The following is a 22,130-nucleotide window of genomic DNA, read 5'->3' on the forward strand; positions in this document are numbered from 1 at the left end:
GAGCATCATGGGCCTGGTGCTGAGGATTTTGTTGGGCCTTTTTATGGAGCTGCACTCAGTGTCTTAATTACATATATATTTTATCGATACTATTAAGGTATTTTGTTCCTGCAACTACCCCTTCATTTGGCGTCTATCGTGGCAACATGGGGGGGGACCACGGGAGGGGGACCCTGAGGGTGGGGGCACCCTCAGGGCACTATAGTGTCAGGAAAACCGATTTGTTTTCCTGACACTATAGTGATCATTTAAGTTTCAAAAAGCGTTTATTGGATTTTGGCATAGATAGGTATGTACACTCACCTAAAGAATTATTAGGAACACCTGTTCTATTTCTCATTAATGCAATTATCTAGTCAACCAATCACATGGCAGTTGCTTCAATGCATTTAGGGGTGTGGTCCTGGTCAAGACAATCTCCTGAACTCCAAACTGAATGTCAGAATGGGAAAGAAAGGTGATTTAAGCAATTTTGAGCGGGCATGGTTGTTGGTGCCAGACGGGCCGGTCTGAGTATTTCACAATCTGCTCAGTTAATGGGATTTTCACGCACAACCATTTCTAGGGTTTACAAATAATGGTGTGAAAAGGGAAAAACATCCAGTATGCGGCAGTCCTGTGGGCAAAAATGCCTTGTGGATGCTAGAGGTCAGAGGAGAATGGGCCGACTGATTCAAGCTGATAGAAGAGCAACGTTGACTGAAATAACCACTCGTTACAACCGAGGTATACAGCAAAGCATTTGTGAAGCCACAACACGCACAACCTTGAGGCGGATGGGCTACAACAGCAGAAGACCCCACCGGGTACCACTCATCTCCACTACAAATAGGAAAAAGAGGCTACAATTTGCACGAGCTCACCAAAATTGGACTGTTAAAGACTGGAAAAATGTTGCCTGGTCTGATGAGTCTTGATTTCTGTTGAGACATTCAAATGGTAGAGTCCGAATTTGGCGTAAACAGAATGAGAACATGTATCCATCCTCTGATGGCTACTTCCAGCAGGATAATGCACCATGTCACAAAGCTCGAATAATTTCAAATTGGTTTCTTGAACATGACAATGAGTTCACTGTACTAAAATAGCCCCCACAGTCACCAGATCTCAACCCAATAGAGCATCTTTGGGATGTGGTGGAACGGGAGCTTCGTGCCCTGGATGTGCATCCCTCAAATCTCCATCAACTGCAAGATGCTATCCTATCAATATGGGCCAACATTTCTAAAGAATGCTATCAGCACCTTGTTGAATCAATGCCACGTAGAATTAAGGCAGTTCTGAAGGCAAAAGGGGGTCCAACACCGTATTAGTATGGTGTTCCTAATAATTCTTTAGGTGAGTGTATAATCATTAGTAAATAAAAGAATATGTTATACAAAAACATTAACAATTCTTGGAGAAATGCATATCACAATGTACATTGTTTTGGCATGTTAAAAGGGACAGAGTAGTTCCTAAACATAAGGAGAGAGTGCAACAATTCAGTGACATAGCTCTGGTATGCAAAGGTATTAGGATCAAAGAGAAATACTATATCGCAAATCTGGGGCATGGGAGGATGATAGCCAAGGTTCCCAGACTTTCTCGAACGTTAGAAATGTGTCAGAGCGGATACCATGATCTTATTAATCCTCTCAATAACAACTTGGTAAGAAAGCGAGTTAGATCGCCATTTGTAAGCTATATGGATTCTAGCAGCTATTAATATATATTGAGAAAGTTTAAATCTGGCAAAGGTTAGCCAATGAGGTTTATCTCCCAGAATGCATAGTGGTAGCGTAAGGGGATAGTTGCAATCCAGGACAGAAGATATCAAGTTTGTTATTTGGACCCAGAACCGCTTGACCACAGGGCAGGACCACCATGTATGTAGCATGGTTCCTTCCGCATTACATCCTCTAAAACACATAGGAGAAATCTCGGGATATATATTATGCAGCCTTGTTGGGACCAGATAGGTTCTATGTAGTACTTTTATGGAGGTTTCCGCCAGCGTAACCTGCCAGGAACCCTTCGTAAGGGTTAGTGAGCGCTGGAACCATTTAGAAGAAGAGAATTCCTGATGCAAGTCTCCCTCCCAGGCTCTCATATATGCTAATTTGTGGCCTTCTGGGATGGAGTTAAGGGCATCATACATTCTTGACAGGAGACCCTGCCTATATAGCGAGAAATTAATAGAACGCTCAAAGGGGGAAAATTCTACATTATGGTTGGGAATCTGCATAGACCTGAAATAAGAAAAAAACTGGTTTATGAAGAGAAGTTCTCCTGCGGGAGGTGAGTATTTTTCTTTGAAATCAGAAAGGGATATTAGTTTACCTCTAACAAGAAATTTGTGGAGAGTACACAGTTGGTTAGATAACCACCAATTAAGGTTATGTCCTTGAAGGCCCGGAAGGAAAGCAGGATTACCTACAATGCTCAGTAAAGGTGAAGGCCTGGATTGCAGGGTAAATTTAAACCTAACTGACCTCCAAAGAATCAGCGAATAATAAGTCAGGGGGGAGTTATTACGAACTGCTTGAGGAATAGGTGCAGTATTCCAGATCAGTGCTTTCCAAGTGTAGGGGAGAAGAATGGAGCGTTCAAGTGGAATCCATAGAGGGTGGGCCTGTGGATTTAAGTGGGTCAAAAACATTTGGGCCAATCTAGCTGCTTGGTAGTATTTTACTAAATCTGGTACTGATAGCCCCCCTTGAGATCTATGTCTAAACATTACCGACTTAGATATACGAGGACGCTTATTAGCCCATATGAATCTCATTATATCTCTCTGAACTGATCTCAGATCCCTTACCTGAACTGGGATTGGCAAGGCCCTAAATAAGTAAAGGAGTCTCGGAAGAACCACCATTCTGATGATATTTATCTTACCCACCCATGACACCTGTAGGGATTGCCAAGTCGCCAAGTCCTGTCGAATCTTTTTATACATGGGAAAATAATTGATCCTATATGCTGTGTCCAGAGTCTTAGGCAACATAACTCCCAAATAGGGGATATATTGGGGTCTATTTTGGAAAGGGAATTTTTGTGTGAGTAAAGACCTGGTGGAGGAGGTGATATTACATAGAAGCATTTCAGATTTGGTATGGTTAATGGAGAGGCCAGACGCTTTGGTGAAAGAATCTAAGAGCTTTAACAGGGAAGGGAAGGAAATAATGGGGTTGGTTATGGTTAACATAAGGTCATCTGCAAAGAGATTGAGTTTATATTCTGTTCCCCCTACTGTCAAACCTTTAATATCAGGGTGGGATCTTATGTGAGCAGCTAGGGGTTCGATGGCTAGAGCGAATAAGGCTGGGGACAGTGGGCATCCTTGCCTCGTACACCTTCTAATAGGGATATGAGTGGCCTTAGGCTACTTTCACACTAGCGTTCGGAGCGGATCCGTCTGATGTTTCATCAGACGGATCCGCTCCGATAATGCAGACGTTTGCATCCGTTCAGAACGGATCCGTCTGCATTATAACTTAGAAAATTTTCTAAGTCAGAAAGTAGCCTGAGCGGATCCGTTCAGACTTTACATTGAAAGTCAATGGGGAACGGATCCGCTTGAAGATTGAGCCATATAGTGTCATCTTCAAGCGGATCCGTCCCCATTGACTTCCATTATAAGTCTGGACGGATCCGCTCGCCTCCGCACGGCCAGGCGGACACCCGAACGCTAGCAGCGTTCCGGTGTCCGCTCACTGAGCGGAGCGGAGGCTGAGCGCTGGCAGGCGGATGCATTCTCAGTGGATCCGCCTCCACTGAGAATGCATTAGGGCCAGACGGATGCATTCGGGGCCGCTCGTGAGCCCCTTCAAACGGAGCTCACGAGCGGACACCCGAACGCTCGTGTGAAAGTAGCCTAAGTAGAGGGTAATTTAAGATAAGCCTCCAGTTTAGAGTAAAGAGCTTGGATGGCTGCTAAGAAGGGACCCTTAATTCCCATTTTCGAGAGTGTACTGTAAAGATACGACCATGTAACAGAATCAAAGGCCTTCTCAATGTCTAGAGCCAATAAGGCTAGTGGGGTTTTAGATTTATTTGAGTTTTGGATAATGTTAAGTATTTTTCTGATGTTATCGGGGGCTTCCCTACCAGGTATGAATCCAACTTGGTCTTGGATAAGGCTTGGAAGGAGTCTATTGATTCTCGCTGCCAAGATAGCAGTGAAGAGTTTGTTGTCAATGTTTAATAAAGAAATCGGCCTATAGTTGGAGATGAGTAGAGGGTCTTTGTTAGGCTTAGGTATGACTGTGATAGAAGCTTTTAGAAATTCTTCTGGAGGGATAGATCCTTGCATCAAGTAGTTACAATAATTGGTTATATGTGGGATATGTAGAGGGTCAAACTTTTTATAGTATAAGGCTGAATAGCCATCTGGGCCTGGGGCTTTCCCTAATTTTAAGGAGTTAATAACAAATTTCACTTCTTCTGCTGAGACCGGTTTATTAAGTTCTAATTGGGACTCTGGGGATAAGGCAGGGAGATGAACTGATGACAGAAACTCATTTATCTGTGGACTAGAATCTCCTAGAGGGGCCGAATAAAGGTGCGTATAAAATTCCTGAAATGCAGTGTAGATAGTGTCAGGATTGGAGGTGGTTTGGCCAGATCTTGTACTAATCTTAAAAACGTGGTTGATCTTCTGTTTATTTTTTAGTTGGGTGGCTAAAAGTTTATCTGGCTTATTGGCGTACCTATAGTAGAAGGAGTTTGTCCATCTAAGGGCTTTTTCTGTGTTATTTGTGAGAATCATGTTAAGTTGTAGCTTAACATCTTTAATTGCCTTAAGCAAATAAAGAGACGGGGATCTTTGATGAGCCCAGACAAGTCTGCTCAGTTTGGCTTCCAGCCCAACTTGAGCTTGAGAGCGTTCCCTCTTTCTCCTGGAGGCCAAACTTATCAACCTGCCCCTCATGAAGGCCTTGTGAGTTAGCCATAATGTCATAGGATTGATTTCGTGAGAAACGTTCTCAGATAAAAAGTTTGAGAGTTCGTCCTGCAATTGAGTAAATTGTGCTGTATGAGTTAGGAGTGATTCGTTTAGCCTCCAATGAAACGGAGTAGAACTAATCTGTGGAACCGTAAAATCTGAGATAACCATGTCATGGTCTGACCAAGAGGAGACCACATGTCTGGAGTAAGACATGTATGGAAGGAGAGAGGTGGAAGATAAAATCATGTCTAAGCGGGAGTACACCCTATGAGCTGATGAATAAAAAGTGTAACTTCTCTGTGTGCCCTTATGTTCTCTCCAGGTGTCAGCTAGGGATAGAGATTGAAAGACTCGCTGGATTCTATTTGTCAGTGTCGCTGGGCGCACGGTAGAAGGAGGGGAGGAGCGATCTAGTACAGGATGGATAGTAAAGTTAAAATCCCCACACCACACTAGTTTATGAAAAATAAAGGAATCAATCACTTTTCCAAAAAATTTTCAAAAAGGTAATGGGATCCTCGTTAGGGGCATATGAGTTAACTAGGCAAAGAGACTCATCCCTATATGTCCCTACTAAAATTACGTATCTCCCTTCCGGGTCAATGCATGTTTGGGAGACAGTGAAAGGGAAGGAATTTCTCAGCAGTGTCACTACTCCTCTACATTTTGAGGTAAAAGCAGAGGAATGAAAAGTGGAGTATTGTGGATGAAAGTACCTAGGATGGGATGTGGGAGTGAAATGAGTCTCCTGTAGGCAGATGACATCGGGCTTGTGTTTAACATATACGGAGAAAGCTGTTTTTCTCTTTCGAGGGGAGTTTAGACCCCTCACATTATGAGTGAGTACCTTACACATGATGTCAAGGTAGGGTCAAAATATTAATTTGAGGAGGAAGCCAGACGTCATCCGCCCCCAGGGCCAACTACACCTTAATAACATCTCCCCCTGGAACATTATAATGTGAATTCCTAAGCCAAGTCTCCAAAAAAAGTAGAACAATACTGTTAAACAGCAGATTAACATAAAAAAACGTAAAACTAAAAGTAGAGCTAATAAGCCCATAACACAAAACAATCATAAGTGGGAAAAGCGAATAGAGAGCCAGCCTGTAATTGGCTAGCGTTACTCTCTCACAATAACCCATAAACAGGGACAACATGAAAAAACAAAAGGGTTGGCCTCTTATAATTTAGAGGGCGATGAACAACAAGAGATCCTTATGAGACCGCTTGATGAGGTACAGGACTTTGCTACTTCCCTGATAGGGAGAGTTCAAGTGATTCTTGATCTATTCAATCCACTCGGAGTTGCAGGGACTTTGGTCCAAACTCTTGCTGGCCTTTGAGTTTTCGGAGAGGAGGATAAATGAGCTTAAGGTTCACAGGGAATCCCTGCTCGTTGCAAGACTTCTAGCCCCTCCGTCGGTAAATGAACTGTATGAAGGCGAGAGTTCAGCTGAAATGACAGGTTAAAGGGGAATCCCCACCTGTATCGAATGTGAGCTTTCTGCAGGGACTGTGTGACTGGTCTCATCTCACGGCGTCTACGGAGTGTGGACGGTGCCAAATCCGCATAAAGATGGACCGAAGCTGGAAGTCCAGGTAACTCACGTAGGTCCCTTGCTGCAGATAGGATTTTATCTCTTGATTCCGGATGGTGAAACTTAAGGATAATATCTCTAGGGAGATCCGGGCTACGAGGTTTCCCCAAAGCCCTGTGGACTCTGTCCATCTTCAGGAGATTGATTTCTGTCTGAGGAAGCAGGGCCGTAAACAGGGTGGTAAGGGTAGCTTGCAGATCGGTGAAAGATTCTGGGAGGCCCCTGACCCTCAGGTTGCCCCTTCTGGACCTGTTCTCGAGGTCTTCGAGTTTGAGCTCTAGCTCTATCAGATGAGTATCATGGGAGGTAATGTCCTCTTTATCACGGCCCAATGCATCGGACATATCGTCCATTCTTGTCTCTAAGTCGGAGACTCTATTTCCCAGATCTTGAATTTGGCGGGAAAATTCAGAGACAGCTTGGGATAGTTCAGTTTTAAACAGGGCTGCTATATTCTTGTATAGATCATTCTGACCTGTATTAAGAGCTGCCGTGTCCGGCGCGGGTTCGCCACCGTCTGATGATGTAGGGCTGGCGGGTTCTGGTGGAGCGTCCGCCATGACAGTCTGTCTGGTCTGTCGGAATAACGGCAAAGTTTGTGACGGGACTGGGGTGCCCGGAATTCTCGACCTCCCTTTGGTGCGGGTCATCTTCGGGGATCCCTGCATCGGTTCTGAGGCTTATTGGAGCCTAATAAAAGGCGCTTAGAACAAGGTAATCTCGATAAGCGGAGCGGAGCTCACGGAAGCATGTCCTCCTCGTGAGTCACGCGCATGCGCCCCCCTCTATAGTGATCATTTAACATGACTATGAAGATTATTGTTTTCTAGCTGCTGTGGACTGTGGACAGCAGCAGCTAGAAACAGTAATTTTCATAGAACTGTGTTATGATTTATGGACACAGCACTCAGCATGCTTAGCCAGTCAGATAGAAGGCTGGCTAAGCATGCTGAGAGCTGTGTCTAAATAACATAACACATTAAAGGGATTCTGTCACCAGGTTTCACCCCTGTCAGCTAAAAATATGCTGATGTTCAGGGCGTCTTCACGATTCCTAATGTGGGCTTATAAATGTCATCTGTGGGCTTATTTAGCTAAAAAACAGCTTTTACTAACCTGTCAGTCAAACAAATAAGATGCCCAAGGGGATGTTAATGGATGCAAGGTGCCGGCCGCACCCGCCGCCGTTCGTGCCCAGCGCCGCCTTTCCAGACTTCTGCGCCCCCTCCTAATCCTCTGTGGCCTCTCGCTCTCCCTCCTCCCCCTCCTCCTGCTGTAAGATCTCGCGCATACAGGGGTTGAGCGAAGTCCGCACGGGCGCATCAGGCAGAGCCCTGTGCGCAAGCGCGAGATCTTACAGCAGAAGGAGGGGGGAGGGAGGGAGAGGAGGCACAGAGGATTAGGAGGCGGCGCAGAAGTCCGGAAAGGCGGCGCTGGGCACGAGCGGCGGTGGGTGCGGCCGGCACCTTGCATCCATTAACATCCCCTTGGGCACCTTATTTGTTTGACTAACAGGTTAGTAATAGCTGTTTTTTTTAGCTAAATAAGCCCATAGATGACATTTATAAGCCCACATTAGGAATCGTGAAGACGCCCTGAACATCAGCATATTTTTAGCTGACAGGGGTGAAACCTGGTGACAGAATCCCTTTAAAAAAATTACTGTTTCTAGCTGCTGTGGACTAGCAGCTAGAAACAGTAATTTCTTTCAGTGTCGGACTGGAGTACCTAGGGCCCACCAGTAAAATTTATTTTGGGGGCCCACCATACGGATACATTCAAATATAATACATATTTTAACAAGTTTTTTATATGAACATAGACTGGTTGAGGTGCTGTACATTGTATATATGTATGTAGTGCAGTAAGTCTACTGTATTATGTGCCACTTGTGCAGGGGGTGGGAGACTAGGGGCCCACCTTGCTCAGGGGCATACCGGGGGATTCCCCTGTACCCCTGTGGGCCAGTCCGAGCCTGATTTCTTTAATGTGTTATGTTATTTAGACTGAGCTCTCAGCATGCTTAGCCAGTCAGTAATTTTCATAGTGCTGTTATGATTTATGGACACAGCTCTCAGCATGCTTAGCCAGCCTTCTATCTGGCTGTGCTTCTTGAGAGTCACAGTCCACAGGCTCAGAAACAGCCTGTGGACTGTGACTCTCAAGATGCAAAGCCAGATAGAAGGCTGGCTAAGCATGCTGAGAGCTGTGTCCATAAATCATAACAGCACTATGATTGCCCTCCCTTCCAACTGGATGAGTTTATCTGATACCTGCCCTGCTCCAGAAGCTCCTTCTGTCTCGCGGGCTGGTGTGGCTGAGCGCTGTGTGCCGTGTGCTGGTCGAAACTGCTGAGCAGGTTGTACACAGCGCAGCGTGCAGGAGGGATAACCGCAGGCGCACTGAGGTCATATCCGGCGGGCCGGCATTACAGGAACCGCACCAGCTGCTCTGACGTCCTGCCGCCGGATATCCTGGACGTACATCCGGAGGCAGGACGTCAGAGCAGCTGGTGCTGTTCCTGTAATGCCGCGGCCCGCCGGATATGACCTCAGTAGTGATGGGAAGTTCGGATCTTTCAGATGAATCGGATCTTCGGTTCACTTGCTGAGTCACTGACTGCTGAGCTGACTCGCAAGTGAACTGAAGACTCTAGGTGCCGGTGCGCATGCGCAGATGCTATCCATTCGATTCACTTGCTGCTGCTGACTCAGTCCGCTCTTCAGCTCTCTAATGAGTGAGTCAGGATCAGGAAGAGTGATTGATTATAGTGATAGTGAAGGGAAGCTGAGGCTGACGCCAGACAGGAGGACTCAGGACAGGAGTCAGGAGCTGTCACTGTGGTGTGCATTGTTGTTTATTGTGCATTGTTACCCACAGTGACAACAGTCTGACACTGACAGTAGTACAACGAACCAAGTGAACAGAAATGTGAATGCACGCAAAGGGAAAACTATGTGCTGAATTGATAACAGTATTACAGTAACACAGTCACTGGCTGATAGTAAAATAGTCCCCGCAGTCCCCACTTAACGGAATCCATAAAGGAGATGTGAACCCACCCTTAGTTATATAGCTACTGAACGAGATGCCTTTAACATATATATCTCCTGAGAAGCCAATTTGATCCTAAAGGGTTAATTCAACCTGTAATCTAAACTCTGTGTCATCTGTCACTTCTCTTATCTCTCTGCTCCTGTCCCTTAATCTTATCACTGCTGCAACAAAAGCATCAGCCGACAGCCTCAGTGTAACCTGTTCTAGACTCTGACTCACGGTTCTTTTAACTCAAAGAATCGAATGAGTCTCTAACTAATCGGATCTTTAGATTCTATTAACCTGAGACTCATTCCATTCATTTCTATTTTTAGACTCCCTGCACTACTCAGAGGACTCAGAGCTGCTAGTGCTTGCCTTGCCTCAGCTCTGATTGGTTGGTGGGCGGGGAGGGGAGGGGCTGGCAGAAGCAGCTTCCACTCTAGGATCATATTACGCTCCTCCCAGTCCCTCCCTCAGGCTCCCTGCTGCCAACGTGAGGTGAGCGTCTCTGCATTGTCTGTGCGCAGTGTGACGCTGCGCTGTGTACAACAGAGGACTTTTAGCGCGGGCCGCTCCCGACGGCCTTTTGGCTGGCGGATGGGCCTATTTTATGGTAGGGGCCTGGAGCTGCAGCTCCATCAGCCCCTACGTTAATCCGGCCCTGGTAGAAGGAGGGGTACTGTCACAGTCCCGCCTGTGACAGGGACTAGAAGATCGAGGAGACTGGCTGCACGTGATTGACAGCCTCTATGATTTCACCTTTCTGTGTTGTTGCTAGGGATGACCACACCTCTTGTCTCAGGTGTAGCTTAGGTGGTCATTCCTTCCCCTCTATTTAGTCTGGGCTCACCCATCATGCTATGCGGTTGATAGCTACTTGTTTGTGGAAGTCCTGGTGTTGGTTCTCTCTGAGTTCCTGCTTGTCCGCATACTTCGGGAAGTTAAGTGTATCTTCTTTGTTGTTTGTTGTTTTCCCCTACCTCCTGATATTAGGCCTGAGGGGGTCTCCTATTCCTTCATCTGGGAAGGAATAGGCCATCCGTGTCCTGACACTATCTGCAGGGTGAGATTGGGCTTAGGTTCCTGCGTATGAACATTCCTACCATCAAGGTCTGTTCATACTGATAGCAGTCAGGGCTTGGCGTAGGGACTCACTAGGTGTGACCATTTCTCTTTCCCTAGGTCCCAGGCCTAATACCTTTTTTCTTCCCTTCTGTGTTGAGTGTGGAGTGTATTTACCACACTAAGCCGTGACAGTTTCATTTTCTTTTCAATTCTCACATACTTGCTACAGTACTTTGTGCTTTTCTATCACATAAAATCACAATAAAATGCATTTAAATGTGTGGTTTTAACATGAAAAAAAAGTGGAAAAGTTCAAGGAGTATAATTACTTTTTCAAGGCACTGTAATACATAGATTTTTCATCATTTTAATTGAGTTTCAATTACGTTTTCTCTCAACAGATATACCAAAATGAAGACTGCAACCAACATTTATATATTTAATTTGGCATTGGCCGATGCCCTCGTCACAACCACAATGCCTTTTCAAAGCACTGAATTCTTAATGAACTCTTGGCCATTTGGAGACATTTTGTGTAAAATTGTAATATCGATTGACTATTATAATATGTTTACCAGTATATTCACTTTAACCATGATGAGTGTTGACCGATACATTGCAGTGTGTCATCCTGTAAAAGCACTGGATTTCCGTACACCTTTAAAAGCAAAATTCATCAACGTGTGCATCTGGCTGCTTTCATCCTCTGTCGGAATATCTGCCATTGCACTTGGAGGCACCAAAATGAGTGATGGTGAGTATGTTTCCTGTATATCTGCAGACTTTTTGTTTTGCTTTATTATGGACATAAACTTCAAAGGGTTGAGCAAGAATTGGGGGGGGGGGGGGGGTGGAAACACCCCTTTCACTTTTCCAGACCTGTAAAGGGAAGATTACTTAGCTGCTTCCCGGCATTGGCTTCCCACTGCTTCTTCTCATGGCCTGCGATGCTACACTGGGCTCCCTCCATGTAAACATCCGGTTTGACATCGCCACATCCAATCAATGGCCTCGGCTGTGACCAGATCCCCTTGCTTAATGTGACCATTTGTCATGACGTAAGGGTAGCCGGTCACCACTGCAGCCAGTGATTGCCTGTGGCGATGTCAAACCAGATGTTTACATTGGAGGAGCCCATCCGAGCATCACAGACTGGGAGGAGAAGGAGCGGAGACCCAGCTCCAGGAAGCAGGTAACTAGTCTTCCCTTTATAGGTTTGGTAAAGGGGGGGAGGGTTGCCAAACCCCACTCCCCAATTCTTGCACAACCCCTTTAGTGTTATACATATACAATAAATACATGTAGAAACTTCTTTTTGCAACGTACCGTATACAAAATAGGTTGCCTATCAATCTATTTATCTTGCAATCTATTGAACTTTGTCATTTTTAGATAGGAAAAGGCTGCCATACACATTCAATAACAGTCGGCTGGATGATCATGTCCTATTGCTCACATTTGTCAATCCTCCATACAACATGTAGAAGTTGTAGTCTACAGGTGAATATTTTTATTTACCAGTTTTTCATGGAGGGTATTATCTTTTTTTAATCCTGCTTTTGTCTTGCTACTGTAAGACGGTCACTTAAGCATAATCTCTGTTCTTACATCTAAAGATAAGCAGGCAATTGTTTATCACAGTTTAACTATGAATTCAAACAAATTCAATCTTGTTTTCAGACCCTCTTGGGAAGCTTTTTACTGTTTTGTCTTCACTTTAATTAGTTTTCTTCTCCCAGCTCTTTTATTGAAATACAATTTGCAGTAATCAATGTGTGATAATTTATTAGTGTTGAAAAAGTTACGAGCATGCTAGTCATTTGTATTTGGTAAGTCAGTGATTACTTTTTTCAGCTTTTCTTACTACATTATTTATAATATACATTTAAAGGGGTTGTGAAAGAATGGGGGAGGGGGGGGGGGGTTGCATTCCCACCTCCACTTGGCTGGACCTGTAAAGGGAAGATAACTTACCTGCTTCTCGGTGCTGGCTCCCAGCTCCTTCTCCTCCAGGCCTGCAATGCTCTGCTGGGCTCCATCAATGTCAACATCCAGCTTGACATGGCCGCAGCCAGTCACTGGCCGTGGCAGAGACCGGATCCCGTTGCATCATGTGACCAATTGTCATGACGTAAGGGCAGCCAGGCACTGCAGTGGCCAGTGATTGGCGGTGGCAATGTCAAACCAGATGCTGACATCTAGGGAGCCCAGCAGAGCACCACAGGTCTGTAGGGTTTCACAACCTCTTTAAGGTCTTACATTTTTGTGTTCAGTTCTGGTAAATTGGCCTGCTGTGTAAAAATGCTATTAAAGTCAATCCCATTACATGCCTCTTGATTAAATACATAAAACAATTTGAAAATATTAGTCAATACACTGCAAATTATTAAAATTAAAAAATAAATGGACAATGACTGATCAACTAACCCTCAAAATGGCCAAAATATAGAAAGAGAGGAGGTGCTCATTGGGTAAATAGGTACTGCCCAGGTGAATAAAGGAGAAATGGTGGTGCTCACTTTGTTGTTTTGTGTTACATTAGGCACAATTCTAATAGACAGCCTTTTTGGTATATTGATTGGTGCTGGTTTGGTGTCTTGGTTCTTTCTGCATAGGGTGCCTCAGCACGAAAGGACATCAAGGGTATGTTGGTGGATGAAGATAATTCAGATCCACATACACACAGTTTTACTGCAGGTTTCCATAACAACCCAGCCCTGTGGATGTGACAGTTAAGGGGACGGTCCGTTATGGAGGTCAGTGTTAAGGGGCAGAGTGCTGTAGAGGTCACTGTTAAGGGGACGGGTTATTGTGGAAATCACTGTTAAGGAGATGGGGTACTGTGGAGGTCAATATTAAAGGGGCAGCCGCTGTGGAGGTTTCTGTTGAAGGGGCAGGTGCTGTGTAGGTCACTGCTAAGGGGGCGGGATGCTGTGGAGGTCACTGCTAAAGGGGCGGACACTGAAGAGGTTACTGTTAAGGGGGCAGGGGACTGTGGAGGTCACTATTAAAGGGGCAGCCACTGTGGGGGTCACATTTTAGGCAGTAGTGTACTGTGGAGGTTACTGTTAAGGGAGCAGGGTACTGTGGCAGTCACTCTTAAAGGGGCAGGTGCTTTGGAGGTCTATGTTAAGGGGGCATGCAACGGTGGAGGTCACATTCAAGGGGACGGTCTGCTAGGGAGGTCAGTATTAAGGGGCAGGGTGCTGTGGAGGTCACATTTTAAGGGAACAGGTGCTGTGGAGGTCATTGTTAAGGGGACAGTTTATTATGGAAATCAATATTAACGAGACGGGGTACTGTGGCGGTCACAAATAAAGGGCGGGCCGCTGGAGAGGTCACTGTTAAGGGGGCAGGGGCCAGGGGCCACTATTAAATGGGCAGCTGCTGTGGAGTTCACTGTTAAAGCGTCCAGCACTGTGGCAGTCACTGTGAAAGGGGCGTTCACTGTGGATGTTACTGTTAAGGGTCAGGCCGCTGTGGAAGTCACTGTTAAAGGGGCGGGCACTGTGTAGGTCACTGTTATGCGGGCAGGGGCCACTGTAAAAGAGGCAGCTGCTGTGTAGGTCACTGTTAAGGCAGTAGGGTACTGTGAGGTCACTGTTAAGGGAGTGGGATACTGTTGAGGTCACTGTTAAGGGAACAGGGTACTGTAGCAGTCACTGTTAAAGGGATGGGTGCTGTGGAGGTCTCTGTTAAGGGGGCAGGGAACAGTGGAGGTCACAGATAAGGGGACGGTGCCCTATGGAGGTCAGTGTTAAATGGCAGGGTGCTGTTGAGGTCACTGTTAAGGGGTGGGCCTCTGAAGAGATCACTGTCAAGGGAGTGGGATTCTGTGAAACTCACTGTTAAAAGGGCGGGCTGCTGTAAATGTTAAAGTTAAGGGGATGGGCTGCTGTGGAGGTCCAATTTTTAAGGAGGCGGGGCACTGTGGGGGGGTCAGTGTTAAGGGGTGGGGGGCTGTGGAGTTCACTGTTATGGGGGATACTTTCGACACACATAAATATTAAATGAAATAGATAAAATATACCCGTGCGAAGTCAGGTCCTTCTGCTAGTATATATCTGAATATCAGAAAAACTCCCTGGATCAACGACCCCTCTCTAGTAGCTATAGCCTGTAATATTTTTACACTAGTTCCATAGTCTGACTGCTCTTACCGTAAAGAATACTTTTCTATGTTTATGTAGAAACCTTCTTTCCTCCAGACACAGAGGATGTCCCTTCGTCACAGTCACAGTCCTGGGTATAAATAGATGATGTGAGAGATCTCTGTACTCAGGGCTGATTTTAGACAAAATGTGGTCCTGGGCAAAATCAAAAGTAGGGCACCAAATCTTATAATAATGGACTAACAACACAGTTAAATTCTGTCGATTCCGGCCTTCCCTCACAGATTTACACCCCATAAAGCTCCTCACACAGTTCTTCACCCTCATGGCCCTAGAATACGCCACATGCCCCCTCCCCTCAAAGCAATGAGATCCCCTCACTTACGACATCTGAGAGTGTTAAAAACCGGGATTTCTCTTCAGGCACGCTTTCCCCCAGCGGAGATCGGGGAAAGGACCCTGTTCTAAAAATGAGCCGCAGCCTGTACTAGGCTTCCAGGCTCATTGTTAGTATATCCCAGTTCAGGCTACTAGATGGCAGCACTGAACTGTGATAGTGATTTCTATACAGAATAATGGAGCAATTTACATCTGATGATTGTAAGTTGTGGTCCACTTGGGGGACTTAACAAAAAGTAAAAAGAAAAAGAAAATAAAGTTTTGAAAATATAAAAAAAACCTTCAAAATTAAAATCACCCCCATTCCCCAAAATAAAATGGAAACAAAAAAAAAAAATAGCATTATGGGCATCACTGCATGCGAAAACGCCCATACTATTAAAATATAAAAAAATGTTTGCCCATATGGTGAATGGCATAACAGAATTATTTTTTTTTAAAAAGGAAGATTCGGGTTTTTTTATAACTTCATCTCCCAAGTGATCAAGTGATCCACAACCCAAAAAGGTACTGTCAAAAATGACAGATTGTCCCACAAAAAATGAGCCTCCACACATCTCCGTGGACATAACTATAAAAAAGTTATGAGGGTCAGAATATCGCAATGAAAAGAAAAAACTTTTTTTTACGAAGTGAGTCCTGATGAGGCTTAGCTTGCTGCAGTGAGTGAGCCTGTAGAGGTCCTGAGTTGGGGGTGCTGTTAGGGTTGCGATCTTTCACAAAAAGGTTGGTGTGGGTTAATATGGGGGTTATTTGATCATATTTTACGTTTTGCTCAATTTTTTTCCTAAATAAAATCAAACTTTTCCCTATTGGGGACACCTCTGCATTTAAGTTTTATTTGGCCTCTGTTTGTAAAATGTTTGTGTAGTATTATACAAGAGAAACTTCTATGAGGTTTTTCAGCAACAACATAGCATTGAGCTATACAGCCCAGTGGTTAAGGTTTTTACCTATAATGTAGAAGGTTGTGAGTTTGAATCCCCACAGAAACATTTTAAAAATACTGGTTACACAAGTTAAAAAGGTTGGTGTGGGTTAATACGGGTGTTATTGATCATATTTTACGTTTTGCCCTATTTTTTTTCTCAATAAAAAAAAAAAAATTCACTGTTGGGGACACCCTGTGTATTTAAGTTTTATTTAGCCCCTATTTTTTTAAATTTCTGTGGGGATTTGAACTCAAAACCTTCTACATAAATGGCAAGAACCTTGACCACTGGGCTATAGAACTCAACGCTAAGTCATTGTTGAAAAACCTCATAGAAGTTTCTCATGTGTTAAAAAACCGCACAGAAGTTTCTCTTGTATTATACAAGAGAAACTTCTATGAGGTTCTTCAGCAATGACTTAGCATTGAGCTCTATAGCCCAGTGGTTAAGGTTCTTTTCTTTAATGTAGATGGTTGAGAGTTTGAATCCCCACAGAAACATTTCAAAAATAGAATGTAAATTAGATTTATATACACAGAGCCAGGTCAGGGGCTCCACGTCTGCTGTTCCCCTCAGTCAACCACTGGTCAGCCTTGGGTCTGACATTACAGGGGATAAAGAGGAGGGTGACTTAGAATGGGTGCCACCTCTCTTGTCAGATGACAGCAGCACTGATGAGGTACCCGAGGCAAACAGTGCATCAGGTCACCAGGGAGCCCAGTGGCAGGGGCTCCACTGGTAATGGCAGCAGGAGGCGGCGGCAGCAGCAGCAGCAGGTGCCGCCTCCACCTGTGCGCACCGAGCCCGAACAGGCGAGCCAGCACCACCCCATCTGACAGGAGGTCGGTGAGGAGAGAGAGGTCTGTTGCTCGGCTGGGTACCACTGCCCTTACCCAGCACCTGAGAGTCAACCACTGGCGGGAGTGTGAACAGATGCATGGTGGTCGCAGCAGCGGCAGCAGCAGTGCGCAGGGAACAACTGCTCCTGCAGCCACCCCACCCCTTCCAACAATGCATTCCCACTCCCCCACTCCCTCTCCTAAAGGTATTGGTACCGGAAGCCAGTCCTCTGCCCCCTCTGCAACCCCCTCCATCGCCTCCACTGCCGTCTGGTGCCAGCCGCCGGTTGCCGACACATTTGAACTTACCGCGCCCTTCACTCCCGGGGACCGATGCGTGCGTTCACTCAATGGGCTCCTGGCAAGGGTTATCACCAAAAATCTGCTGCCCGTCAATATTGTGGACTGCAATCCATTCCAGGAGATGTTGGAGCAGGCCCAACCCAGATGGTGTGTCTCAGCCAACATTTGTTTGCCAGGACCGGCATCCCTGCCCTACACCAGCACATTGTGCAGAATGTATCCCTGTCTCTGGATCACCCTGTCAGCGACAGGATGCATCTGACAATGAATGCCCAGACCAGAAGACATGGGCAGGGACGATACATCAGTTTTACAGCCCATTGGGTGTCCCTCCGAGGAGCCGGGGAGGGATCAACAGATGTGACTGCATCTCAGTTTGTGATGCCGCCCCAGGGTGTCCGGGGGAGAACTGCTGCTCTCCCTCAAGCCACTGTCTCCACCGCTGCTGAGCCCCCCAGCAAGCATCGCTGCCCTCCAGGCTCTGGTCCACAAGTGGCTGACACCCCGAAGGCTCCAGGTAGGTATGGTTGTCTGTGACAGCAGCAGCAACCTCCTCGCCGCACTCAATGCTGGCAGTGTAACACACGTGCCCTGCATGGAACATGTCCTCAACCTTGTGGTACAGAAGTTCCTATGCACATACCCAAGGTTGAGCAACATCGTGCAACATGTACGTAGGATTGCCAGCCACTTCCGACGCTCTCGCCAACCGCCACCGCGTCCCTGTTCAAACTGCAGCAGGACAACAGCCTGCCACCTCACAGGCTGATTGTTGACAGCGTAATATAATATAATTTCTATATAGTGCATTTGTATTGTGCAGCATTTGTGTTCAGTTCTGCTGATACCGCAGCAATACAGAAGGACAAATGCTATTGGAACAACTAATTTCTACTGTTGTAATATACCAGCTGCCCCCCAAAAAAACTGATTGAGGCAGGGGTGTGATATTATATACTGTACCTATAATATACTTTATATATAGTGCATTTGGGAGGTGCAGCATTTGTGTGCGGTTCTGCTGCATTACCGCAGCTACAAAGAGTGACAAACGCTATTGGACCAAATAATTTCTACTGGTGTGATATACCAGTTGCCCCCCCAAAAAACTGATTGAGGCAGGGGTGTGATATACCTTCTTCCACAAATACTGCTCTTCTATAGGGACCTTTGTCACAGGGTCATTTTGAAAATTACAGGCAGAGGAAGAGGTAGGCCATTCCGCAGGGGTGGTAGGGGTCGGGCAGGTGTACCAAGCCGGAGCCTAAGTGGGAAGTTGCAGAAGGTGCGTGAGATTACGTCAGAGGACGCACCAGAGTTGGTTGAGTGGCTCACTCAGCCTTCCGCTTCTGCACCCTCCTCATCCTCTCTATCTGCACCCTCTTCACTCTTCTCACAGTCTCTGCTGTGTGCACCCCCAAATACACCACCACCACCACCATGTCCCCTCCACTCGAGTCAGAGGAATTATTTTCCCATCCATTCCAAGATCTTACCGATGTGCAGCCATTCTTGGTATCGGATCAGGAAGAGGAGGTATCAACGGTCGCCCCGCAGCAGTCTGACGACAGAACCCAGATCAGCCCAAGGAGAGTGGTCACCGCTGTTGCTGCTCCGAGATCTCTAATGTCAGTGGTGGTGAAGGTGGCGATGATGACGTGTCGATGGATGTCACATGGGTGCCCACAAGAGCAAAATGAGGGGAGTTCAGAGGGAGAGACAGAGCAGCAGATAGGGAGGAGAAGCAGGCAGAACTTACAGTGCACAGGAGGCAAAAAGCAGACTGCTAATGTATCTGGAACGAGCTATCCACCATGCATGGTCACATCTAGCGCTCCCAGGAAGTCGACACATGGCTCTGCAGTGTGGGCATTTTTTAACATGTCTGCTGCTGACAATAGTGTTGCCATCTGCAGCCTGTGCTGTAAGCCCAACACTCACCTAGGGACCACCGCCTTAAGAAGGCACCTGGCCTCCCATCACTGAGCCCAGTCAGAACCCACAAAGCCACACTCCCAGCGCTCCACGTCCTGCCTCTTCTCCTTCTCCTCTCTCCTCCCATTTTTCCTCCACTCCACCTTCCACCCTGCTATCGTCACGTTCATCTGGCAAAAGGCAGGCTTCCGTGGCCTAAATGTTCGAACGTAAAAAGATGATGACGTCGGATAACCCTCTTACCCAATGGCTGACTGCTGGCTTGTTGGAACTGCTAGCCAGCCAACTACTGCCATATAATCTGGTGGACTCAGAGGCCTTTAGAAAATTTGTGGCGATTGGCAGACCGCAATGGAAGATCCACGGAAGGAAATATTTCTCCCAGAAGGGCATCCCGGAGGTATATGGCCATGTCCGGCGGCAAGTGAATGCATCTCTGGCACACAACAGTGCTAATCTGCTGAACGTGCTGAAACAGGGCAAAAAGACACACATGCCACATGTCCTGAACATGGCACATGTCCTGAACTTAGTCATGCAGCGATTTGTTGCCAAATACCCCAGGGTCCAGGACGTCTTGCGGCAGGCCAGGAAAATCTCTGGCCATTTTAGAAGATCTTACACAGCCATGGCTTGCCTTGCTGACTTTCAGCAGCGACACCACCTGCCCGTCAGACATCTGATTTGTGACTGCCTGACCCGCTGAAACTCCACCTTCTATTTGCTTGATAGGCTGCTCCATCAGAAATGTTCAATTAACGACTACCTGTACGAACTCTGCGACAGGACAGGATCTGGGGAGCTTGTTTTTTTAATACCGCGCCAGTGGCTGCTCATGTGCAAAGCATGCAGACTTCTGCGGCCATTTGATGAGATCACCAAACTTGTCAGTCACAGCCAGGGTGCCATCAGTGACATCGTACCTTACGCCTTCTTTCTGGAGCGTGCATTGTGTCTTGTCATTGATCAAGCCGTCGAGGAGCAGGAGCAGGAAGATGAGGAACTCGCAATGCTGGATCAATTCCCAGGGGGGCTACTCCATCTGAGACAAGTCAACAGGAGTCTGAAGTGGAGTCAGAGGAAGATGGTGCCGGACGGAGGAAGAGGAGGAGCAAAAAGAGCATGCCTTAAATGTTACTGGTCTCCCTGGTGTTGTCCATGGCTGAGGGTAGGAGACCGAGGACGACATTATCCTAGACGATGAGCAGGAGCCAGGCCACTCCACCACTTCCAGTTTAGTGCAAATGGGGGCCTTCATGCTCCAGTGTTTGAAGAGGGACCCCCATATAAAAAGCATAAAGGGCAAGGACCAGTACTGGGTGGCAATGTACTTAGACCCCCGGTACAAACACAAAATGGCGTACATGTTACCAGCATCACAGAGGGCTGTCAGAATGCAGCACTTACAGGCTTTGCTTCAAGAAATGCTTTATTCTGCTTTTGCGGGCGCTGGCAGAGGAATTTCCACTCACATAGAAACAGGTACAGGTACCTATCCAACACCGCATGCAAGAAGAGGGCGGTTTGAAGATGTGCTGGTCACTTCGGATATGAGATCATTCTTGCATCCAACCCATCGACAGCCGCCCTCCGGATCCAGCCTCAGGGAATGCCTAGACCGACAGGTGTCCGACTACATCGGGGTAACGGCCGATGTGGACGCTCTGAGAAGCGAGGAACCCCTGGACTACTGGGTGTGCAGGCTTGACCTGTGGCCAGAGCTGGCACACTTTGCCATGGTACTCTTGGCTTGCCCCTCGTCCAGTGTCCTGTCCGAAAGGACGTTTAGCGCAGCAGGGGGGAATAGTGACCGATAAGTGCACTCGCCTAGCTCACGACAGTGTGGACTACCTCACATTTATAAAAATGAATGAGGCATGGATCTCGGAGGAATTCAACACCTATGATGACCACGTTTAATTGATTGATGTTTAATTTCCTCATGCAAGCCCACACATATCCTACAACACCAAGAACAAAGAATGGTCCATGTCTTATGTAAATAATGAGGCATAAAAGGCCTTTTCTGTCCGTTGAATGCCTAATGTTTTGGGCCTCGGATGAATTCAACACCTGTGACGACCACGTGTTTCAACTATTACCATTAGTTTTTTTTTCAAGAGGGGGGATTTCGTTAGCCATGTCTTTAATCCAGTTTTATATTTTTAGTTCTTTTAAACATATGTATTTGACCTGTATTTGTACTGGCCTTCAGTAAAATTGAAATCCATTAACTGTCTAATATACCTCCAGCCACATAATCACTTGAACTTTTCTGTACGGTGAATGCATAATTTTTGGGGCCTGTAATACACTGGCCTGCAGTAAAATTGATATCCAATAACCGTGTAATCTACCTCCAGCCACATACCTACTTGTTCTTTTCTGTCCGGTGAATGAATAATTTTTGGGGCCTGTAGTCCACTGGCCTGCTGTAAAATTGATATCCAATGACCGTGTAATCTACCTCCAGCCACATACTTGTTCTTTTCTGTCCGCTGAATGCATAATTTTTGGGGCCTGTAGTCCACTGGCCTGCTGTAAAATTGATATCCAATGACCGTGTAATCTACCTCCAGCCACATACTTACTTGTTCTTTTCTTCCTGCTGAATGCATAATTTTTGGGGCCTGTAGTCCACTGGCCTTTTGTAAAATTGATATCCAATGACCGTTTAATCTACCTCCAGCCACATACTTACTTGTTCTTTTCTGTCCGCTGAATGCATAATTTTTGGGGCCTGTAGTCCATTGGCCTGCTGTAAAATTGATATCCAATGACTATGTAATCTACCTCCAGCCACACACTTACTTGTTCTTTTCTGTAAGGTGAATGCATAATTTTTGTGGCCTCGAAGGAATTCAACACCAGTGACGACCATGTGTTATCAAAATTCAACTATTATCATTAAGTTAGTTTTCCAAGAGGGGGGATTTCGTTAACCATGTTTTTAATCCAATTTTATATTTTTAGTT

At 46.2% G+C, this 22,130-nt stretch overlaps 1 protein-coding gene across 1 annotated transcript in view; it reads left to right on the forward strand.

Annotated features, from left to right (window-relative positions):
• Window positions 1-22,130, forward strand: part of OPRK1 (opioid receptor kappa 1) — a 104,047-nt gene that overhangs the window by 66,208 nt on the left and 15,709 nt on the right. The window contains exon 3 of the mRNA XM_040432115.1: window positions 11,037-11,389. Within this exon, the coding sequence (XP_040288049.1) occupies window positions 11,037-11,389 (353 nt within the window). The remainder of the gene's footprint in view (window positions 1-11,036; window positions 11,390-22,130) is intronic.

Source organism: Bufo bufo, chromosome 5, assembly GCF_905171765.1.
Source record: "Bufo bufo chromosome 5, aBufBuf1.1, whole genome shotgun sequence".
In the NCBI taxonomy this organism is placed as follows: Eukaryota; Metazoa; Chordata; class Amphibia; order Anura; family Bufonidae; genus Bufo; species Bufo bufo.